This window comes from Heterostelium album (assembly GCF_000004825.1).
Source record: "Heterostelium album PN500 unplaced genomic scaffold PPL_contig13, whole genome shotgun sequence".
In the NCBI taxonomy this organism is placed as follows: domain Eukaryota; phylum Evosea; class Eumycetozoa; order Acytosteliales; family Acytosteliaceae; genus Heterostelium; species Heterostelium album.
The window spans coordinates 1-15,110 of record NW_008805090.1 but is presented as its reverse complement, the minus strand read 5'-3'; the positions used below and the strand labels follow the sequence as shown (position 1 = coordinate 15,110).

The following is a 15,110-nucleotide window of genomic DNA, read 5'->3' as shown; positions in this document are numbered from 1 at the left end:
TTTCATTTTCCTTATTACTTTTTCGGGCAAACAAATAACAATACTTATTAATACATTATATTCAATTGATAAAATATATTAATTCAACTATATATATATAACAATTAATATTCATAAATATAAAAGTATATTCTCTACAAACTATAAAGATAATTAATTATTAACAAAATATAATAATATTTTGTTGTTGAGAATTTAAAGGTTAATCATATTTGTAATAAATATAATTATTTGATAGTTTATTCATTGTTTTTTTTATTATATATAGTATTTTGTTTATTTTTATTATTTTTTTAATTCTTTTCAGAGAATTTAAATTGTTGGAAGAGGATTGAGGTGATATGGTTGGTGTTGAAGCGGTGGAGGAAGACAGTGACTGGGGATTATTGGCGAATAAATATTGATAGAGGTTGGTGAATTTATGTTGGTAGCTGTTGTTGGTTTTGAATATTCTGACAATACGATCATTTAAATCGTTGTTGTGTAATGCATCCAGTTGAATCTCCTTGTTGCTGATGCTGTTGCTGCTCTTGTTTGTCGGGACATCGTCGGACGACGACGACGATGACGAAGACGACGACGCAACCACTGAGGTCGCACTGAAGAACTTCTTAAAGTAGAGATTGTAAAAGTAGAGAATTCGCTCAATGTAACGACGGTCGTTGATGTTTGCCACTATCAAGTCGTAGATAGTCGATGTGAATAGTTTCGTTTGTTTCTGCTGCCAGTAGGCAAAGACGGTGAGAGCGAACGGGTGGAACGATTGCGACATCGTCAACAGGTCAGAGAGTGTCTTGTTGTTGACCTCGGTGTCCTTGAGACCGCTGGTGAGGTAGAGCAGCGCTTCGCTGTGCACGAACGGATCGATCTTGGCGAGAATCGACGGGAAGATCTTCACGATCAGATTGTGGTGGTAGTTGTCTTCGGCGACCAACAGCTGCCACACGTACGACTGCTCGAACGACTCCAACTGGAAGGCATGGCTGACGAGCGACATCGGTGAGTTGCCAAACATTCGGAATTCACCCATCGACAATTTGTTACACAGACGGTACTGTTGCTTCGGATCCAAGTTCTCGATGATGAGCATGAGGAGGTCTGTGCTCCCAGTGGTAAAACTCGAGAGATATCGATAGAACATCGGTACAATATAAAAGAATATATTTACATATTGCATACGCTTGCAATCCGCTATGATATGCTCGTGAACTACAACGTTGTTCACACTGAGATTCGCAAGATTATTGGAGGAGGTCGAGGTCGACGCCGATAGATTGCCGCTACTGAGATTATTGAAATTGGCATAGCTAATATTGTTAACACAACTGATAAACTTTTGGTAGGGTGTAAGTATCGGTTTGTTTGGTGCATTGGTATCGGATATCGATTCCAAGAGTTTATCAATCTTTAGTCGTTCTTCATCTTCGAATGCAATACTATTGTTGCTGTTGCTACCTTGTTGGTTAATACTACTACCGATGTTGTTGCTGTTACTGTTACTGTTGCTGTCGGGTGTATTCTCTTTTTCTTTGTCCTTGTCTTTATCTTTTTCTTTGAGGTGATCGGCCAAATTGCTGGTGCTGGTGTTTGGACCGCCAGCGATGATGTTGTTGAGAGTGCTATCGATGTCGGGATATACATAGTAGCTACTGCTGTTGGTGCTATTGGTAAGACCACCCGGCGCCAATATAATCGACCAGATCACCAGTTGCAAACTAATCGATTGCTCCAACTTGTAGAGTTCCTTTAGCAGATTCAAGATGACATCGTTGGAGGTGGTAGGCGATGGGAATGCAGCTTTGAATAGGATATGAATGATTTGGAACGATGTGAAAAGAGAGAGTGGCGATACTATTTCAAACTGTGGTTTCAATGTACTCTGTAGATAGCTTGCAAGTGTAGCTGTTAGATCGTCATTCGCTTCCTTATTGTCTTTTGATTTCGATATATGTGTTTGATAGTTGACAAGAATTGACTTTAAAGTTGATTGAATATTGAATGGTTGGAAATCTGCTTTACTATTACCAAATGTCAATAATATATCTGGTACTTCTACTTTACATTCCTCACTAAAAAAAAAAAATATTAAAAAACAAAAAAGTTAATATTAAATAACTATTGTTTTTTAAAATATACTTACTCTATTATAATATGTTCATTATTCTCTTGATGATGATTATTATTTATATTATTATTATTCGTATGGTTATTATTTGAATTGTTTGTATTTACATCAGTCATTACATGATCTTCATTGTTATTTGTTGTTGAAGGTGTTGTCTCTTGTTTAGCATTATTGTTATTATTAATATCATTGTTATTGCTTGTTATTGGTTCTGGTTGCAAGTGGAATACAGGTGGAGGAGATGGCAATTGTGTTTGCGAATTTGTCAATGATTTCGGTGTATTGGAGAGATGTGGTGAATGAGTTGGTGCAGCTAGATGTGGTGAAGCTTGTTGTAACTGTGGTGCACTACTTTCTTTCTTTATCGTTGGTTGTTGTTGTTGTGAAACTGGTGGAATTACTTGATTTTGAGGTTGAACAGTCGGTGTGCTTGGTGTTGGTGTTGATGTTGCTGCTGCTGCTGCTAATGTAGGTGTTTGAGAGGATGGTGTCGGTGTTGAAGTAGGCTGTGGCTGTTGCTGTGGCGGTGACTGTTGTTGTGGAAGTGATTGTACTGTTGATTGTTGTTGAGCTTGTAACTGTGGGGTATGTTGTTGAGTTGGTGCTGGTGTTGCTGTAGTTGTAGCTGTTGCTGTCGTTGTTGTCGTCGTCGTCGTTGGATTCGATTGTGGTTGTGTTTCTTCTTTTACAGCTTGTAACTGTGGAGTTGATTGTTGTTGCTGTTGTTGTTGTTGTTGTTGTGCAGACTCTGCTTCATCTCTTTCTCTTTGATCTCTATCTCGTTTTAGACTGTTGTTGGGTGGTGTTGTTGTTGTTGTTTCGGTTGTTGATTGTGGTGCTGCTGCTGGTTGCTGTTGTGATGAGAGAACAGGTGTATTACTCTCCATCGGTGTAGTAGCAGAAGAGCTTGATTTTAAAACTGGTGTTGCCATTTTACTAGTGGATGGAGTGGTTGCCACTTCCTTTGATGGTGGTGGTGGTTGATCTTCTACCATCTTATCTTTCTCCCTCTCTTTAATATCCTTTTCTTTCTCAGGTGTATCTATTTTCATTGGATCCTCCTTTGGTTGTGGTTGTGGTTGCTGTGGAGGTGGTGGTGGAGGTGGAGATGTAACTGTTTGTTGTGGTTGCTGTGGTGGTGGAGGTGTTACTTGTTGTTGCTGTTGTGACCATGGTGTTGAAGGCTGTGACTGCTGTTGTGGTTGCTGTACAACTGAAGTTGGTTGTGGCTGTGGTACTTGCTGTTGCTGTTGTTGTTGATGCGGTAAGTTTGATGATGAAGTTGTCAGAGGTGATTTATGAGGTTGTGGTGGCTGTTGTTGTTGTTGTTGTTGAGATAAGAACTGTGGAGATTGTGGACCTGCAGCATTCTTCATTTGAATATTACCCTGTTGTGAATGCGATAACTTATGAATCGGTTGTTGTATTGGTATATTACTCTGTGACTGTTGCAAAGGTGAATTCGATATGAAATGCATATAATAAACCTTTACTTTCTCAAACAACTGTGGACCTAAACAATCTAGTGAGAACATAGGTGCAAGTGAACTATATATATATACATAATACAGTTAGCTAACTAGTGAAGTAATGATATTGATATTGAAAACGTTATTTAATACATACGGAACAACACCTTTCTCCAAGGTCTGTGTGAATGCAGTGTTTATACCATTTCTAATTTGATCTTTTCGTTGGAGGTCGTGCGATTCCAGTAGATAGTGTATGATGTATTCGACGAGATCGACTGTCATGTCAGAGTATTTCTTTATGGAACAAGCCATCAGGAGCATTGCAGGCTCGATGTTCATGATCGAGTCGTGCTTGGGATCGTAGTAGAGCCAGTCGTAGAACAACGCTAGTTTCGCTTGCGATCGCCACTGCTCCTTGCAGTGCTTGAGTAGCCAACCGATGATAGCCCATCGCGGCACGATGTCACTGCACAGCACATGGTTGGGAGGATGGTAGCAACAGCAGATGTATCTAATCAAGTCGGGTATCAACGATTCGCTCTCTATATTGGGGAGGTGTCGCGTTACGAACCACTGTTGATATCGCTTCTGGTTGCCAAACTTGACTTCCTTCAGGATGAACAACACCTGTGTTTCCATCTCTGGCGACAGCCGGAACTGTAGATGATGCTTTGGCGACGGTATCCTCATGATACTGGAAATGTCGTTGAAGGTTGCCGAGTGGTACGGACCAGGCTTAGTATTGAGATCGCGCCACAACTGATCAAACTCTGGAATCTTTGGTGCCAAATACATGAGCATCCTAACAAAATCACGTCCAATCGTAATCGACTCTGCAAATTTATTCTTCACCAAATCCAAACAGAATGAAACCTCCTGATCTCTCAACTCCTTGAACTGCGGTTTCAGATGATCCTGTAACAATCTCAAATATGTATATAAAGCAGTAGGAATAAACATTGGTTTACTATATAACCAATTTCTAAACAAAAAAAAAAGTAAGTAAATAAGTATGATTGTTTTGCTTTGTTATGTTATGTTTTACTACTACATACTTATTGGCAGAGATAGTTGTTAGTAATGATTGTGCTAGTGTGATGTTCTTGGGAGTGATGTTTCCACCATAGATATGACGCATCAGGAGTGCAGCGATCGGTTCACTGTCGTGATGATTGGCAGCTATCAGCTCCGATAGTAACCATAGGGTTTGTTGACGAGGCAAGTCAGCCAGTTTTTGGAACCTGTCGTTGATCAGCTTTTTCAGTTGTGTACAAAAAAATATGAGACCGTCTTTGGTGATGAGTGTCAGCTGTTTAAAGTAATGATTGTGTGCGTGCACCAATATTCCATAGAGAAGTGCAACAGTTACATCTGCATGTCTCTCTGGACCCTCGCCAACACGCTCCACCAATGCCAACAAAATATCATTATCTGAGGCATTACTCATCAATTGTTCTATCTTTTCATATTGTTCTCTCCAACTCTATTTAAATTATCATAACAACTAGTTAATACTCATACCTTTTACAATACATTTTAATGATTAGATTATCATTTTTCCAAAGGTCAACCTACATTTTCTAAAGAATCAACTTCATCTATTTCTTTCTTTATACATAATCTTTTTATATTCTGTTGTTGTGGAGGTGGTTGTTGCTGAGGTTGTTGTGGTTGTTGTTGTTGTTGTTGTTGTGTAGGTAAAGGTTGTTGTTGTTGTTGTTGTTGTGGTGGTTGTTGTTGATTCATTTCATTTATAAATGATGATAACTAATCATTGATTTGTAAACTAAATGAATTACTAGATCTTGTTGTTGTTGTTAAATAAATATATAAAAAGTAACAAAAAAACAATCAATATCTAAATCTGTTTGTTCAAATTCTTAGATCAATATTAATATATATCTATAATTATAAAGTATACAAGATCATTAAATTTAAATAATTAAAAAAAAAAATAAAAAAATTTTGTTCAAAAAATTAATTGTTTTAAAATTTATGGTTGTCATTAATGTTTTATTTGTGACCAAAATCTTTCTAAGATTTTATTGTTGTTGTTCTAATAATTATTTAATCATCAAAAGATACTATATCATCTGATTTAGTTGAATGATTAATTGATACATTTGTTTGTGCTTTCTGTTGAAGCTTTGCTTTCCATGATGGATGAAGATTCTTATCGATTTTAACTGGTGATTGTTGTGGCTGTTGTTTTGGTTTTGGTTGTTGTTGTTGTTGTTGTTTATTTGAACTTGGCTTTTCTTGTTGTGTATTTGAATTTGTATTTGCTTGTTCTCCAAATATCTTTTGTGCAAGTCTGTATGTGTATGTATATATATATAAAGTGAATGAATTAATTAATTAATAGGTTGTTTTTGATTAAATTAATAAACAGTATTGATACAAACAATTTTCTTGCTCTACTACCCATACGATTTCCTTTAACAAATTTCTTTTGTGGTGCAGATGATTTGTCATCGGAGCCGCTACCACTACCACCACTCAATGAACCAATAAAGAGAGATTCCATCTTTTGTTTCTTTTGGTTGATCTGATCTTCGGTGTCCTCTCTGACCAACTTCTTTCTAGAGGCATGAATGATCTTGTTCATCACTTGCTTCTTGTCATCCTCAGCCAACTGTTTTCTCTCTTCATTCTTTTTGTGTTTCTTTGCTTTTCTTTCATCTTGTAAACTTTTAATCTTTTCATTCTTTTTCTTATCATTCTTATTATTGTTATTCTTTTTATTATTACTATTATTCTTCTTATTATCATTCTTATTCTTATTATTATTATTCTTTTGTTTCTTTTCAGTTACTTCTTCTGGTTCTGATTCTGAATCTGATTGCTCTTCCTCAACCTCTTCCTCTACCTTTCTCTTTTGTCCTTTAGATTCAATAAAGAAACTCTCTGACTTTGCACTTTCTTCCTCAACTTTGTCATCACTGTTACTTTCAACCTTTGTTTGTTTCTTTGGTTGTTGCTTAGTGGTGGTGGCTTTAGTAGTAGTAGTGGTGGTAGTTGATTCCTTCTTCTTTTCATTGTTTTTCTTATCACTATTATTATTCTTCTTTTCTTTATTATTATTATTTACTTTGGTTTGAGTTGCTGGTGTTGTTTTTGTTGTTTTTGGTGCTACTTTCTTTGTTGCGGACTTTACTTCAACAGTCTTCTTTTCAACTTCTTTTTCTTCTTCTTCCTCTTCTTCTTGTTGTTGAATGTTTTTGTTTTTGTTACCAGATGACTTCTCTTCAGCCATTAACTTGATGTATTCCTCTTGGAATTCATTCATCTCATCGGTGTAGTCTTTCATTTCGATTGAGATAATATCTTCGTTGTCGCTATCAGCATCGTATTCATCACGAAGTCCATCATCCTCGTCATAACTCTCCCAAGTGTCTTCGGTGACCTCTGAATCTCCAGCGCTGGCAGCATTGGAAGTTTTCGTAGTGGTAACGTCAGCACCCGACTTATCGACAGCCATCAAAGTAGAGTTATCTTCATTCTCTGACTCCAACTCATCGAAATCCTCATAGTCATCTGAATTACTCATCTTTATTCTAAACTAAACTAATCTACTATAAAAATATTAAATATTAAATAATGATTTATAACAACTATGATTACTCAGCTTTGAGTGGTATGGATAATTTAAAAAACGAAAGACGAAAAAAAAAAAAAAAAAAAATTTTTAAATAAATTAAAAATAATAATAGAGTGTGACTAATTTAATATCAATTCTTGTTTTTTTTTTTTAATAATCATAGTTATTATATAACGTAAAGTTTCAAAATTTATTGAAATTTATAGTTTGTTTTGGTTGAGTTGACAATTATATACATTATTTATTTAGGACTATTGGCCTTCTCTACAACAACCTTTGGTTGAGCTTCACGGTTGAGTTCTTCTTCATCCTTAAAGTCTTCGTCGTAGATCTCTCCTTCCTTTCCCCAACCATATTTACCATATCCCTCTGTAAAAATAGAAAAAGAAAATGATAAAAAAAGAAAATGAAGAAAAAAGAAAAAAAAAAGATATTTATTAATATTTATTCAAAAATAAGAAATTAAATGTTAAACATAAACAAACATACCTTTCTTTGGCAATCCTCTCAAACCAGTTCCAGAGTGACGATCTAATCTTGCGTTTTTATCTACTTTCTCACTTAAAACCATTTTGTTTTATTTATTATATATATTATGTGTTTATAAGTTAAAGATTTAAAAGAATTTGTTATAATAATTTAGTATTACTGAAGTTATAGATTGTTTTATATATACAAAGGAATATGAAATTTAATTTATATACAATAGTAAAAGAACAATTGATTAATGATGTTGTTGTTGTTGTGAACTGAACTGGTGTTAATATGTTTTCAGTGTCAGTTGTTATATATGTGTTTTTGAAAATATATGTGAAGTTGTTATTATTTATATATAGAGATAATAAACAGAAATTAATGTTTGGTGAATGAAATGAATCTAAAATGAATGATGTTTTTGGAATCTGGCAATTGCCTGTTTAAATAGAGGATTTTGATAGTTGTTGACAGATAATTCCAATTCTCAAATGTGTTAATTTTTCAATAAAAATCCACCTCAATTAAAACACACACCATTTTTATTTTAAATTGTTTGTAATTGTGTGGTGTAAGGTGGTTTGTTTTTGTCAATTGTCGATCTCCCCCTTTTTTCTCAAAATACCTGGTAGAAATTCCATAATCCTTTATTAAATTTTTAATTTGTTTTTTTGTTTTTTCAAAACACCCAAGATTTTTGTTTTTTTTTAGTTTAAAACTTTAACAATTATATTACAATAATAATTCATTAAAAACAAACACACCCTGTAACACAAACAGATTTATTTAATTTCATTTTTATTTTCTTGAAAAAAACACCTTTTTTCTTCTTTGGTTTCAGATTTACATTTTTATTTAATTTTTTTTTTAAAAATCAATAATGATAATAATGGTTTAAATTAAAATTTGTTAGTTGTTTTAGTAGATTCGATAATATATCTTTTTTATTTTCCATTTTGTTTTGTTATTGTGGTGGTAATGATACACCTCCGAGTATATCACCATTTTTACCACCACTTATAACTCCTTCATTGGTATTACCATCAGTATCACTGTCATCGTCGTTTTCATTACCATTCGAGTGTGTTGGTGGTAGTGTTGAAGTTAGAGTTGTGGGTGCAGGTATCAAATGATCATTGTTGTTGGTGATAGTGGTTGTTATCGTTGTAGTTGTTGGTGTACGACTAACATTATTTATATTATTATTATTATTATTATTATGAATTATATTGTTGTTATTGTTGATATTATTGTTGGCAACACGAAAACCACTAACTGAATCGAGATTCACATTATTAATATTATTCATATTATTGTTGTTGTTATTATTATTATGATTTTTAGAAATGGAAATTGAAGTTGTTGTTGGAATTACGGTTGTTGTAATTGGTATAGCACTGGCAGATTGCGATACACCTGGTGGAACTTGAGTACCGGATGCAGATGTCTTTCTGAGACGAGGATCGAACCATGTCTTCTTCTTCATGTCCTGTTGAACAAAGTATTGACTACCGCTATCGTCACGCTTCTCTTGCCAACCTTTAGGAAGTTCACCTGTGCACGACTGGTAGATACGCTCAAAGAATGAATCTACATCCTCGCCATCAAACAATCGGTTGTGCTTTGGACCAAACAATGAACTACCACCGATGTGATATCCAAGACTACGATAGGCTTCAAACTGTGACTCGGTAAAGAACTGGTCGGTGGTCGATTCATGAGGGAACGAAGGATGTTGAGATTGATACTCTTTGATAACCTCATCTTCATCACCTGTCAACGATGACTTTATATAGAGCAGATAACCAACTTCTCCACTTGGTGGATTCTCAGTATCACTATCTTGTGGATTAGAATAACTATAGTTATGATGGATTAAAATTATTATTATTATTATTAGTTGCCATTTAGACATGATAATTAATCAAATTCAACTCTTACCTCTTTTTCTTTTGATAGATGATTTTACCAACTGTCCAATGCTTTTGACTGTATCCATTTCCACCTCTACGAATATCATCTAAATTGATTTGAATATTGATTCCAAAGTCAATTCTAACTAATCTCATAAGTTGTGCTAAACTATAGATTGTTTTTATAAATAAATGAAAAAATGTTAGTTAAAGATGGAATTTGAAAATTGTTGTTATATGATATTGAGTTGTTTACCTTGGGAATGTCATATCGGGGTCAGCTTCAGCATCAGAGATGATAACGTATTTACATCTTCTCTTGATGAGTTCGTAGGCACCGAGATTTTCGATGTGTCCACCATCACTGAGATTGATACACCAGTCCTTCGAGGTCATTGCAGTCCATCCAAACTCTTTGACAAGATGATAACATGCGAAACCACCATAGAATAGACGACCGAGGTAAGGATGACTGAGGAAGATACCAAGAGGATTCGGTAGCCAATAGCCAAGACGAATATTAAGAATACCGAGTGAGAGAACCAGTGTTGGTATGGTAGCAGTTCCCATCTTTGTACCTACGGCGGCACCAGAGATGGAAACGGCAGTTGCAAGGTCAAGTCGGCGATCCAACTTCTCCATCTGCTCGGTCGAACGATAACCACAAGTCTCTGACCCAACAAAGTGCTGACTGAACATGAAGAAATCGGAACCTCTAGAGTCAGGAATTCCGTTTGGATCGTTGTTGGTTGTGTAGTTGAGTGTTGTGTTGATGAGAAGATAGGGTGCGACGGAACGGCGATTGAGTCGACTAATCTTTTCACCACCGTACGGACGGAATCTTCCATTCTTGATGGAGAACATATACGCCTTGGACAGTCTATCACGATAGTATTTGTGCATCGATGTTTCATTGATATCCATCGTGAAGAAAGAGAGCAGTGAAACAAAGAAACAAATTCCATTGCCAATACCAAAGAGCGACGACGACGAATCCAACCAGACACTCAGTTCAAGATAGGTGAGTATCAAGAGAAGTGGACCGACAATCGATACAAAGATATGGAATGTCAATCGTTTCACTGGCGACAGCTTTGGGTTGGTGAGGAGAGTGAATGCCAACGAGTCGGCAAGAATCAAAGCAAACAGACAAAAGAGTGGATAGACACGGAACGATGTTTCACCGCCAAAGTATTGGATGTAAACATTCTCGATGAGTGGAAGTGATTCGACGAATCCAAGCGATATCAAAACGATGAACAACCAGCCGAATGAACGATCGTACCATACTTTACTATCTTCCTTTCTGAGTAGCCACGGATGATTCAAGTAGAGATGAAGACACAACGATGCAGCAATCTCAAAGTTGTTCGCCTTTGAGAAGAATGCAGAGAGATCGGTACTGTAGATCGAGAGGAACAGTATGATTGCAGGAATGGTCACTTTCGGTCGGGAGATCAATGGGAATATGAGAATGTGTATCAGTAGATTCCACGCGATTCTCAGAGTGAGATAGTAGTTCACTCCAAACTTGATTGGTACGTAACGCTCGAACAGCAGAAGTCCCCAAACGAATGGGAATATGGAAATGAGATTCAAGACGATTCCACGGAGAATCAACACCGGGAAGAGAAGGAATTCAAACAATCCATTGGCCAAGTAGTTGGCACTGTTACGCAGATGCTTGAGTGGTATTCCCTCTTTCATACCACGACTGTAGTGAAACGGGAAGTTATTCCAATCGGAGGTGTGTGTACCCTCGGAGAGCAACGATATCAAACAACTACCAATGAATCCACCACCACTGACAGTAGACAGATAGTCTACCTTGCGAAACAATCGATGCTTTGAAAGCGCTTGGAGCAGACCGAGATTGAAAGTTGCCGAACGAATTCCACCACCGGAAAGCGCCAGACCCACCAGTCCATAGTTTGTCGATGGAACGATTCTCTTGCCACTTGACGATCCCATTCTGAACATTGGTGGAGTATCTTGGAAATTATTTGAACTGGAACTAGTATTAGATGAATCCGATTGTCTATCTTCTTCTTCCTCTTCAATAGTTGGTTGATCAGCCTGTTGTTGTTGTTGTTGTAGAACCGTTCCAATCTTTGGAGAACCACCAATCAACTTCTCTTGTTCATTAATAAAGTTAATCTCATCCTTTTGGATGCTATTATTGCTTCTCTTGAGATAACTAGCTGTTGTATTGCTATTAAAACCGGCAGCAGCAGGACTGTTGACAAATGACTTTCCACTGCTATCCATTGTTGTAGTTGGTGATGTCAGTAACGAGGATCCAATACTGCTACTTGTGTTGTTAATGTTTGTGTTGTTGATGTTGACGCTGTTATCATTGAATGTTGGTGTAGGTGACAATGCCAAAGGCGATGGTTCCTTCTCGAATATGGTCGAACCCGACTTTAAGCTCTGTGGTGTTCTGAACTGCATTGGATTGAATGCTGTTTTCGGTGAGAATCTTCCGAGTGTTGGACTTTGTCTAAAGTTCAAAGAACTGGATCTCTTCATATTACTTCTTCCATGACCACTTCCTGGACTTCCACCACCTGCTCCTGTTCCTGCACCTTGATAGTTGTTATTATATATTGTCTGCATTCCAAATGGGTTGGCTTCTTTCAGTACGGCAACACGTCGTTTCGCCAGCTCTCTCAACTCCTCTGGGAATATATCACCGAATTTCTTTGGCTTGGTATTGATCATCTGCTTGAGAAGTAGGAGTGGCTCTGCTATACTATCTTTTCTTCGATGAGCCGGTGCATAACGCTTCTTGATGGAGCGTGTCGAAATATAGACATACAATCTGAATGCACCCAATATTGCAAACACACCGATAGTCATTGCCATCCATGGTTGTAAATGAAACGGTTTAACAATCCATAGATTTAGAAATAATCTACCTTTTGAATCGAAATCAAATATCATTATAAAATATAATTATATATATATATAAATAAATAATAAGAATCTTATAATAAGATTAAAATAAATAATGATGATTAATTAATTATCTATCTTTCTTTTACTTTTATTTTTAATATTGTTTTTTTTTTATATTTAATATTGTTGTTGTTCGTTCAATGAATCATTCATTATCCAATAATTAAAAATAATATTATTATTAATTAAAAAAGAATTTTAATTAAGTTTTGTGTGGTTGTTGTCGTGGTTAAACAAATGAAAACACTCTGTTTTTATAAAAACCAAAACCTTAATCATAAATCACCGAATTCATTTCCTTTTTTGGATTATTTTGATTGATTTATCAAAAAATTTATCAAAAATGGGAACTGCTTATGTGATTAACATTTCTTTTTTCGAACTTTTATTATTCTATATTGTTCAATAATATCTATTATTAGGATAATACAAAAAAACTGACTTTATTTTCAAAATAATAACGAAAAAAAAACTTAATGTCTTTCTTGATTTTTTAGATTTTTCATATTATTAACGAACTAATAAAATATAATTGTATATATATTTGTTTATTTACAAAATAGAGAAAAATTAATGTTATTAATGTTAATTTAAATCGTATTTCAAAATACTTGGATGTTTTCTTCCTAAACATTCGAAATCACTGACTTCACCAGGTGTTGTGTTTGCTGGATGATCTTCTTTTTCGGTGAGTAGCGCTGCGTACGAGAGTGCATACGTTACCAACTCTGAACAAAAGACGGCACGATTCGATTCGATATTCCAGAGATTCATTTTCTCAATAAGGAGAACACCACCCTGGATGATGTCGAATGGCGATCTTCTTCCGTGGAACTCCCAGATGCCACGTGTGAAACACTCGAGTTGAATCGGGTTGAGTGGTTGCTGTTGTTTCAGACACCACACGCCACCATCGTAGTTGAGAACTCGCTTCTTGAGAGGGAACAGGTTGACACCGCTCAGAGTTTGTTTGTTACGGAATGGATCTTTGCCCTCGCCAGGACCAACAGATTCCATCACATACAACTCCTGTTGTGTTGGCAGTGGTTCGCCTTTCTTTCTCGGTGGCAGTGTCTTTATGACAACTCCACAATGTGAATAGGGTGCATATGTTTTCATTTTGATCAACTGCGACATCTTGGTGTATCCATCGTAAAGTATAACATCTCCGCTATCCAATTGATTCAATGTCTCTTCAAATAGCAATGTTTTATGTTTATCTTTTACCTGGAAAATAAATAATTAATAAGTAAATCATTAAATTTTAACTTTTATAATCTAACTATTTGTTGTTAAACAAACATACTTGTTGAATTGGTAAATTATTCAATGTGGTCGAATACATCAATCTAACTTTGGTGGTGATTCCTACTAGTGATTCTGATACTCCTTGTACATCGATATCAACGAGTTGATCTGGATTATTCATGGCAACCGAAGTGGATCCGAAATTAAGATTATTGGAATCCAATGAGAGTGTGAATGTATTGGTAGCATCTGAAAGTGGGAATTGTAATACACCTTTTCTAAAGACAGCTCTCTTTACGAATGGTGCTTCAATACTTTTATTATCTGGGCCATATGAAATGCTGACATGCAGATGATGACCTGTTCCTTTAGTGATTTCACTTCCCTCGTAATAAGAAGAATTATCACAATCAATAACTAAAATAAAAAAAATATTTATGAATAACTTGAAAAATTGAATAATTAAGTTTTTCTTGAAAACTTACTTATAATTGTCAATAATCTTCCACCATCGAATGAAATAGTTGGTTTTGATACAGATGATCCCATCGTTTGATCTTTTTGTAGTATTACAGAGATATAAAAAAAAAATGTACTTTTACAAAATAATATAATACAAATTTATATAAATAATTACTACACAAATAAATAAAGTGTAATGTGAAATTATTTGTTTATTTAGAGAAAAAAGAAAATGAATTCGAATTTTAAAAATCTATTGTTGATAATCTAAAATGAATGAGGCACTTGCGGTGGTCTAAAAGACCTGACCAATTCAATTATCTTGTGTCTCCCAAAAAAAATCGCATATTTGCAATTTTTTGATCATTTACTTTTCCAAAAAAAAATTTGGTGATCACCGATGAGATTTACAATCTGATTAATAATTTTGTTGATAAAAAAAAAATCAAATGCAATCTTTACAAAATAAATAAAATATTATTAATTAATTGATTTACAATCAAATAAAAAACTTGCAAGGTTGCAAGGTTGCAAAGTTACAAAAAAAAAAATTGTAACTAGTTTTAAAAAATTATTTTCTTAATATCTTTTTTCTTTTTTTTCTTTAATGAAAAATAATAAACAAATAAAAAAAAGAGATTATGATCAAAAATAAATAATGATAAAACAAAACAAAATAGATATATCAATATTTGAATCCTCGATTTCTTTTCTTTTTCTGTTCCAAAGATTATTTTTATAAGGTTATATTAGTTCTTCACAAATCTTGTACAATCACTGGTAGAAACAAGGGCAACACTTGAGAACGAAATTTTTTTTTTTTTTTTTTTTTTTTTTTTTTTTTTTTAGTATTAGAG

At 34.9% G+C, this 15,110-nt stretch overlaps 5 protein-coding genes across 5 annotated transcripts; all 5 read right to left on the bottom strand.

Annotated features, from left to right (window-relative positions):
- Window positions 1-468: 468 nt before the first annotated feature.
- Window positions 469-5,343, bottom strand: ints3 (integrator complex subunit 3; the record flags this gene model as incomplete). Its single annotated transcript, XM_020576682.1, has 6 exons — window positions 469-675; window positions 1,169-2,069; window positions 2,141-3,673; window positions 4,391-4,579; window positions 4,653-5,080; window positions 5,173-5,343. The coding sequence occupies 6 exons, from the start codon at window positions 5,341-5,343 to the stop codon at window positions 469-471; spliced, it is 3,429 nt and encodes a 1,142-aa protein (XP_020433094.1).
- A 321-nt stretch (window positions 5,344-5,664) lies between these two features.
- Window positions 5,665-7,147, bottom strand: PPL_05808 (uncharacterized protein; the record flags this gene model as incomplete). Its single annotated transcript, XM_020576681.1, has 2 exons — window positions 5,665-5,911; window positions 6,003-7,147. The coding sequence occupies 2 exons, from the start codon at window positions 7,145-7,147 to the stop codon at window positions 5,665-5,667; spliced, it is 1,392 nt and encodes a 463-aa protein (XP_020433093.1).
- A 292-nt stretch (window positions 7,148-7,439) lies between these two features.
- Window positions 7,440-7,769, bottom strand: cspB (culmination specific protein 45D; the record flags this gene model as incomplete). The annotated part of the gene is made up of 2 exons (XM_020576680.1): window positions 7,440-7,567; window positions 7,688-7,769. 2 exons carry the CDS (start codon window positions 7,767-7,769, stop codon window positions 7,440-7,442), a joined length of 210 nt encoding a protein of 69 aa, XP_020433092.1.
- Window positions 7,770-8,636: 867 nt separating this feature from the next.
- On the bottom strand, window positions 8,637-12,528 carry PPL_05806 (patatin family protein; the record flags this gene model as incomplete). The annotated part of the gene is made up of 3 exons (XM_020576679.1): window positions 8,637-9,531; window positions 9,614-9,754; window positions 9,842-12,528. The coding sequence occupies 3 exons, from the start codon at window positions 12,526-12,528 to the stop codon at window positions 8,637-8,639; spliced, it is 3,723 nt and encodes a 1,240-aa protein (XP_020433091.1).
- Window positions 12,529-13,053: 525 nt separating this feature from the next.
- On the bottom strand, window positions 13,054-14,340 carry PPL_05805 (uncharacterized protein; the record flags this gene model as incomplete). The annotated part of the gene is made up of 4 exons (XM_020576678.1): window positions 13,054-13,061; window positions 13,155-13,770; window positions 13,850-14,208; window positions 14,277-14,340. The coding sequence occupies 4 exons, from the start codon at window positions 14,338-14,340 to the stop codon at window positions 13,054-13,056; spliced, it is 1,047 nt and encodes a 348-aa protein (XP_020433090.1).
- Between the last annotated feature and the right edge of the window lie 770 nt (window positions 14,341-15,110).